Source organism: Spinacia oleracea, chromosome 1, assembly GCF_020520425.1.
Source record: "Spinacia oleracea cultivar Varoflay chromosome 1, BTI_SOV_V1, whole genome shotgun sequence".
NCBI lineage: Eukaryota > Viridiplantae > Streptophyta > Magnoliopsida > Caryophyllales > Amaranthaceae > Spinacia > Spinacia oleracea.
In genome coordinates, this window is record NC_079487.1 from 99410881 (window position 1) to 99420324 (window position 9444).

A 9444-nucleotide genomic window follows, 5' to 3' on the forward strand; every position below is an offset into this window, starting at 1 on the left:
TGGGCCAAATTTCAAGATTAGAACAGGGCCCAAAAATGTTTAATACGACTCTATCTCACATTTAAAAGATTCGTATTGCATTACAAATATACTTCGTAAAATAAATTAAACAAACGATTCAAAGTTACAAAAAAAAAAATACTTGTAAAATATATAGTCCGTGGTTCTTCTACGAAGTAGGTTTTTCTACATTATAGCCTGTGGTTCTTTGATTTATACGTCGTACCCATGTGTTTGAAATCGTCCACATTTTACCTAATGTACTTGTAAAATATAATCAACCATATCCTTGTGATTAACCAAACGTTAAAAAAATTTCGTTTAGGGATGTCCATGAGACGATACGAACAACTCGTGAACAAGATCGGCCAAAGTTCGTTCATTATAAATAAACGAGTCCGAACAAAATTTTGAAGCTCGTATACTAAACGATACTAGCTCGAACAACTTGTTGTTTGGCTAATTTAGGCTCGCGAACAACTCATTCACGTTCGTTTATAAGCTCGTTAAAAAGCTCATCTAGCTAAAAGCTCGTCCAAGCTCATTTATATTAAGTTTTTTTTAAAAAATATGACTACTTGTGAGGGGGTCGAAAAAGCACGAGGCTAATGCGTGACCTTGTCCCTCGTGGGTGTGACGTTTCTTTTTGTCAAATCAAGTGTAATTTTATTTCCTGTGAGTTTACACCCAATTGACTAGTAATATAGGAGTCGCCATTCAGTTTTTAACGACAATGAGAAAAACTGACAAAACCCGGTTATCGTGACATAAAGGGAGTGCAATTATGTTTGACCACGACGGCCGTAGGTTCCCTTGTGATCCCTGGTGTGGGGATCTCTCAACATACACCCGCAAGGTAGAGATTGAGGGTTCGGGGGACTGTAACTACCGAGAGGAGTACTCGCTCTTCGATAACTCCAGAGGCAGGATATCCTTACTAGCTCAGCATAAATAATTGAAGGGACATGCGTTAACTATTAAACTAATCTGAGTTGATTTTAACAATATGCAACATATAGTACTAGATCGAACGCGATTATCTGATTTAGATTGTATTAAGGGACCTAGCATGATAATCCAATTTCCCAACATATTATCTTTATTAGGCGTGATAGAACAATCAGATTTAATTAGTTTAACAGTTCATAAAAAGGGCGAGGAAAGCGATTAAACCATGGAAAAGGGACACATTACGACGCACCCTTGAGAGGTGCGTCACGGTTCTCAGAAAACTAACCACTTTGACTTTGCTATTTCTCCTTTTATTTAACGAATCTCAAATTACGGGACAGGATACGTTCTGTTCGATTTTTGGATCGAATGCGACAAAACGCGTGATCAGTTTTGCAGCGTGAGGCTTAGGCTTAGGGGTTTAGAGTCAATACTCAGAATAATAATTGTGTGTTGTGTCCTCTTCACGTCGAACTTAGGGCCCTATTTATAGAAACGAGTTCGTGGAAAGATAGAATTGTAGAACTCTAATCCACGAGGAATTAGGAAAGAACACGTCCCAGGTAATTTCAGCGCCCAGGGCTGGGCGCCGAAGATTTCGGCGCCCAGAGCCAGGCGTTGAAAATAGGGTTTGGGCCGTTTCTTTGTCAGATTAGGATTCTTAGAATCCGGAGTGTATGAGACTTTAATCGAGTCTTTTAGTGCGTATTAATTTTATGATGGAATGCATCTGGGCCCGTTACGATCTCTAGGCTCGTTAGGATTTTAATTAATACGTAACTCTTATTTTCGAATCGTATTAGGAATAGGATTCTCTCGCAATTTCTATCTCATTTAGGATTTATGTTGGAGTGCAACACCTAATTCTAACAGGTTTCTATCTTTTATGACTTGCCACTTTTAACAACTACCCATTACGGCAGTTACTATTTTTAGCAGGTTTCCATAAATAGCAGGTTTCGGGTGAAATGAAAAGGGGATTTGAGATTCCTTATTTTATAGGAGATGCGTTGTCAAGTGGAGATTTACGTTCTCATCATCGAACCTTCCCTTTCGGGAATGGGGACAAAAGTAGGTGTCTACACTACTTTATATTTATAATAAATAAGATAAAATTCCAACAAACTATATATAATGATATTATTATATATATTGTGCTAAAGTTAAGGATAATAAATCAATTATACTACCAAAACCACCGAAACAATATGTTTACTATTTTTATTTCCCCCAAAATCCCATATTATATTTTCCAATCAAGGGTTTAATTATGTCTTAAAGATCAAAACCCTAAAAGTTTCACAATTGACATAGGAGATTATGAAATAGTATTACTAAGTATACTATGCAAACTTTATATTTGGGAATATTTTTTTTAACTTTAAAATAATATTACGTTTATTAATGATCGGTTTGAATTCGACCTTGTTGTCTTTATCGCGGTTCGTTTGCTAAAAGCTCGTTTATATTGATATAGCTTGGCTCTGCTCGTGGTTGAATTTAAATAAACTACTCGTGAACTAAGCTCGAACAATGAAAAACTTAAACGAGTCGGCCAAGTTCAAACAAGGGAAATGAAAGCTCAGCTCGAGCTCGAAAATTTCTTGTCAAACCTAGCAATAGTTATTATCTTCAACGTACGTAACACTTAATTGGTTTTGCATCTCGATTGTAAAAACTAAAAAGTCGTCGATTTGGTTGAAAATTGTAGGCTAAGCTTGATTGCTGCCAATTTAACAAAAATAAATCACAAGTGCACAATCTTGTGTAATCGTACCCTCGTGACCTTGTCAATGAGAAATTGAGAATGATGAGTAGAATTGCAGTTACTTACTGGCTTCACTACACATACCCGTAATTGATAAGGCCGGTTTAATTTGTCTAATAGTTGAATACTGTGCGGAGTACTGACATGGTACTCTCTCCATTTCTTTAATTTGTTCTTCTTTGCAATATGTCATTTGCAAGGTGATCAAAGTTTGATTGTGATTTATCATTGAGTTATTTAAGACAATTATACCTAGCGTTGAATGGTTTTTTTATTTTTATTTTTATTTTTATTTATATTTTAATGTATCAGAAAGTTTCTTCATTCTACCCTCGAAGTTTATATTTATGCAAGTATCTTCAATTCAGTACCCAAATTAAGTTATACTTCCTACATTTTATGATAACCGAACCTAATCATACGAGATTTAACCTTGTCTATTTCCTTTGATGCAAGTGGCAGGGTTTAAAAGTCTTTATTTAATTTACTAACAGTAATGGTAAATTAATAATTGTTTGGGGATGTCAGCTACATATGTACCCAATTACGTGTTATAATCGTCTTAATTTTTGTAATCACAAAAAAGTAAATAAAAAATATCTCCGTAATACATCCATTTGAACGTAGGAGCTTTCATAATGTATGAACTCAAGTACTTAACCCATAGCAATCACGACTTAGAGTATAAATGAAAGGAGTGTTAAAGATACATGTTCAAATACTTCGTATATATATACTTTGACAAAATACACAAAAAGTAAACAAAAACAATTAGGAGTAATTTAAGGCATCAAATTACTCTTTTAGTCGTGAGGTTGATTATTAGTTTTATTACCATTTTTTTTTTTGGTACAACTTGGTTACTTAAATAAAATCACCTGCTGGAATTCCGTTTAAATTAATAATGAGAAAAATAAATAAATCAGAAAGGCACATGCATGAATTCTAAAGTTAAATTAAAAAATTCCAGCTTGTTATAATATAGTCGAAGAGATAATGACTCCAATAGTATACGTACTAGCTCGTATTTTACTTGCTTTGTACACTAGTAATATAATAGGTCATACATTTTACGTAGTAATATCCATCTAAGCAATCTTATTACGTTACTAAAAATAATCACCTATTATTTAGTTTAATAACAATTTAATACAGTATAAATAGATGTACTTCTGGTTCATCTTCTTCTCACATCTATCAATCCCTTGCTAAGTTGCTAGTAAGTAGTAATCATCACTTAATTATCTCAAATTATGAAAACCTTGAAAAGAAATCATGTTACCATTATAATCCTGGCTTATTATACCTTTTGTCTTCACCTCGTAGAATCTTGTAATCCAATAGATGAAGAGGCGTTGCTTGAATTCAGACGTGGGGTCGAGTACGGGGCGGAGTACGAACTAGCGACTTGGGTCCCTAAGACCAATTGTTGTTCATGGTACGGCGTGGAATGTGATGTTTCCAATGGAAGGGTTGTTAAAGTCTCTCCATTCCGCCTTCCAAACCCTATGGATTTTGACATTACTGTCTTTGTAAACGGTACACTTTCTCCTTTTCTTGGCAATCTTACATATCTTAAAGTCCTTGACCTTTACCATTTTCAAGAGTATTACGATACCAAACCAGATGGATTTAGAGGTCCAATCCCATCTCAACTAGGCCGATTGTCAAATTTGACTCAACTTTATTTGAATGGTAATTTGTTAAATGGTTCAATACCACCGGCCCTTCATTTGCGAACCTCCGTCGCCTAGAAAATCTCTACCTTAGTTCCAATAGACTCTCAGGTAAAATACCTGACATTTTTAGATCAATGAAGTCACTTTCAACATTGAGTTTAGCCGGAAATAATTTTAGTGGCTCAATACCATCTTCCATTAACAATCTAATATCACTTAATTATCTCTTCCTTAACGATAATTTCCTCTCTGGAAATATTCTACCTACTATTGGGAAACTTAAGAAACTCAAATTTGTGGATTTATCAAATAATCATATTTTATAAATAATCGTATTATATTAGATAGCAATATGATTACGGGAAATCTACCCTCAACATTAGGAAAACTTACCACAATATCTACAATATTATTGTCAAATAACCGATTTGTAGGTCAAATACCTTCTAGTTTTGGCAATTTTAAGGAGCTATATACGTTAAATTTGTCTAGCAATCAGCTCACTGGCATGCTACCTCCGCAACTTGGTTACGCAACATTGATTTATCAAGAAATCAAATCACGGGAAAGTTGCCTTCAACAATGGGAAACATCAAACATGATATATTTGGAGTATCTTAACCTATCCAATAACAAACTTTACTCGACCATTCCGACGGTGTTCAAGAATCTTTCTCAACTGCATACACTTGATCTTCACTCTAACTTTTTTTATGGCACATTGCAAATATTATTTAGTAAAACTGGATCGTATATCTCCATTGATGTGTCTTACAATAAGTTTACTGGTGGAATTCATGAAAAGATAGGTCTCAATCCTGCAATGAGATATATCAATTCCTTGATATTGTCGAATAATCCATTGGGAGGACCAATACCAAAGTCGATAGGTCATTTGTCCCAATTGCAAGTCTTGAAAATGATAAGTAATCGACTATCAGGGAATCTTCCTCAACAACTTGGTTACATTGCTCAGTTAACGACGATATGATATTGTTGTCAAAAAATAAATTGACGGCAAGTATTCCGAAGAATGTGTTCAACTTGAACAACTTACAAGTGTACGTTTGATGTCTCCAGAAATCAACTTAGTGGCAAAATTCCACCCCACACTTTGAATATTCCAGCTTCTGCATTCTCGCAAAATCTAAACCTTTGTGACACTCCGCTTCCTTCTTGTAAAAGTTTGTAATAATTGTATAAACTTACAAATACTTTTCATGCCAAATCAACAACTTTGTTAGAGTATTCAAGTACAATACTAAAGTTTCGTACTCCGTACTTAATTATTCGCTACTTATTTAATAATTGCAATTTCGTTTGGCCCCATATCCATCTCGCTAATCTTTATATTATATATATATATATATATATATATATACACACATATAAAAGAGGCATATTTCCTAAATTATTAGAGCGCTACGTATGAAATCTAAATGGATTGATCAATAAAAAAGAAGATTTCTAATTTATTTTTAAATTAAAAAAATCGATTGCCATGTAGATAATTAACTAGGTGTCACATACGTAGTATATATTTTAACTAATTAATCACTAATTATACAATTCCATCCAAAATCAAACACTCTAATAATAAAAATTAAATCTAAAATAAAATTCAAGAAAAATCAAACACTAATCTAAAATAAAACTCAATCCAAAATCAAACGCTAATCCAATATTAGTGTGTCACGTAGGAAATCTAATGGTTTCAGCCGATGAAAAATAAGATTTCAAAATTAATTTTGAATTAAAAAGTCGAGTAAATAATTAGGTGCAATATATATATTTTTATTAATTAATTACTAATATTACGCATATACAACTTCATCCAAAGTCAAACAAGCTTCTCCCCTCTCTCGCTTTTTCTCTCTCTTTTTAGGGTTTACAAAAATTAGGGTTTTCTAGGGCGGAAATAGCCAATTTTCTTCGGAAATTTGGTTATTTCCGCCCCTTCTCTTTCAATTTCGTTGTGTTTTTGCGTTAAATTTCAATAAAACTACATAGTTTCAGTGTGGTAAGTACCCCTATGGTGGGTTTGATTGTTTCGGTGTAGTAAGTACCCCTATGGTGGGTTTGTTTTTAGTTAAGTTTTGTGTGTTTAGTTTAGTTCAGGTTGTTTCTTTGGTAAAGATTTATGTGGGATCGAAGAGGATGTCGATCTTTCGACTACAATCAGACGAATCAGACGGAAATCATATTTGTCACGGCTACAACAGATCTATAGATCCCCTCGTCAATGAAGGCTGTAAATCACAGCGATATAAAAGAGGGTATACAGAATGTCTGATATACTACGATCGTAGCTATGGTGAAAGGAAGTTTTTATTTGATCCGATTGTTATGTATTTGTTAGATTTATATCTTTATGTAGATGTCGTATGACTTTTTATCAATGAATTAATTTGTTTATCAAAAAAAAAAAAAAATCCAAAGTCAAACAATCTAATAATTAAAAAATAAATCAAAAATGAAATTCAAATCAAAATAAAAAAATTAACTAATCTAATCTATTTATAAAATATAGCAGTTGTTATATACGGAGTATGTAGGAGTGTTATTTTATTTTAACAGTTTAATAGAATTCATGTGTCGCACGGGCTAAAATCTAGTGTACAAGTATTTTTAAATGTAATGTTATCGGAAATAATAAAGAATTAGTTAAATTAGCTAGGTTAGTGTTGGTGGAAGAAAGAAACATTATAAAAAATTGTAGTCTAACAAAATAATAAGTATAACAAATATTCAAAAACAGTTAATATAGTCAAATTTTACGAGTATTAGTATATATAGAAATTAAAAAATGAACTCACTACGTACTACCTCTGTTTTACTAATTACACTACTATAAAATAGGGCTATAGGAACGACCTAAATTTGTTGGCATTGATCCATTAAATATTTTCATAGACCTATAGCAGCAGTTTATATGGCGTTGCCAATAGGTGGCGCTGCTATAATTACTAATTATAACAATTATTATGTCTTAGGCAACAACATTATAAAACTGCTGCCATAGTTATGATTAGCAACACTTTTCTTAGGCAACGACTTTTAACTTTTGCCAACAGTTTTATTATATCTAAGGCAACAGCTATTATGTTTGAGCAACAATTATTTAGGATTTTAAGCAACAATTTTAGTGTCAAATGGGAACAAAGGGAGTAATATTGATAAAAGTATGTCATTTATAGAAACGGGGCGAGTATTAAGGGATGATTTTACGAGAAAAGTGGAGCGATTATCAAGAGAAGGAGGGAGTACATGTTTAATCTTTTAAAAAATAAACTAATTAAGCTTTACTAATAACATTGATGAGAGGTTACGCAGAGTATTGCTATGTAGACTATAATTTTTTTTTTTTTGATAGGTAAGAGAAGAAGGGACCCTAACTGAACCAGCACCTAGTACAGGTTAACCAGCCCAGCTCCGTAGGTCATCGCTTGAGCCACTCCCAAGCATTTCACAGTTGATGGGGCTCGAACTTATGACCTCCAAGTCACAAGGTGAGTTCCCCACCAACTTACGTTACTATGTAGACTATATGTAGACTATGTAGTTATGCATCTTGAACATATGAATTTTGTTAAGAAGTCAATGGGTTTTAATTGGAGTTTGATTATCCAAATGAATAACAAGTGTAGTTAATTGGTTTCAATATTCCGTACTAACGGACGCAACAGTCTGTCCTACGCTTACTCCAACGACTAGACCTTTTTTTTAATGGCAAATGTATCTGTCATCAGTAAGTCATTGCAAATTTTGATTGTCCAAAAGTCAACCTTTTCTATCCTTTTTTTTTATTATTTTAATTAATTAACTAATTTATACTTCCTCCGTTCCTAAATAGTTGCACTGTTTTGACTTTTACGTTTGCCAACGCATAACTTTGATCATCAATACTTATAATTATGTATTAGTAAAAATAATAAAAAGTTGATATTTTTAAAATATGTATTAAGACAAACCTAATAATACTTTGTATAATAATTTTTAATTTTATTTATTAGTAGAAAATTGAGGTCAAAGCAAGACAAGTGAATAGTGTCAAAAGTCAAAATGGTGCAACTATTTAGGAATGGATGAAGTATATTTTAATACAACTTCCACTACGCCTAGTTCTACGGGGATTAGCGCATCATTGTCTTACCAATTGACCGGATACTCCAAGAAAAAGGTTTTGGATCCTCTAAAACTTTAAAATAAGTCTATAAGGGAGAATTTGCTCAATATCAAACATGAAATGAAAAATCAATGATCCAGATATTATCTTTTTAAAATCTCCTCTATTTTTTTTTTTCTCATCAATATCTACCCTATAATTTCCCTTTTCCACTAATATGAGCTATTGATTTTAAAATGTATGATTTAGATACAACTTTACCTTGTAGAATTTTATTAAAACTCCAGAAGATCTAGACTCAAAAGAAAAGAGTACGTTTCATGCTTCTTCTTCTGATCTAACCCTTAGGTATAAGGTGATGTTTGGTTGCAAGTAATTAGAGGGGGAAATGTGGCTTCATAGGAAGTGCATATTTGTCATGTTATTTGGAGTTCCCATGGGACATGGGAAATGACTTACCCACGTACCCTCCCCTTGGAAAATCACAATTCACATTTCATTTCGTAAAAATTGTGAATTCCTTAGTGCAACCAAACAAGAATATGTTATTTTCTAGGAAGTTCACAAAAAAAGTAACTTCCCATGAAAACAAACTTTACATGAAAATTTAATTTCTATATAACCAAACTACCCTAAGTGTAAAACTATCGCGAACGCCGTTGTCGGAACATTTTGGCTCCACAATATCCAAGTCGAGCTTCATTATCACTTTCATACGTAGTAACTCATAAGACAACTCGATCTTGTGTATTGTGATTACGTTTTTGCTACTTATTTACGGAGTATCTATCGATGCAGTTCAACATCAACGAAATAAACTCGTTGTGTTTGACTGACAACGCATCGTGCTATTTAATTGAACAAAAGGTCTTGCGCGTATAAGATGTACAATAAATTTATTGTGCACCAAGATAACTTTT

At 33.1% G+C, this 9444-nt stretch overlaps 1 protein-coding gene across 1 annotated transcript; it reads left to right on the top strand.

The window, feature by feature from the left end:
* The first annotated feature begins 3915 nt into the window (after positions 1–3915).
* Positions 3916–5721, top strand: LOC110796669 (receptor-like protein 19). Its single transcript, XM_056834800.1, is given in 3 exon segments — positions 3916–5383; positions 5386–5457; positions 5459–5721. Coding segments are annotated over 3 exon segments (837 nt in total). The 5' UTR covers positions 3916–4750; the 3' UTR covers positions 5591–5721.
* Positions 5722–9444: the final 3723 nt, after the last annotated feature.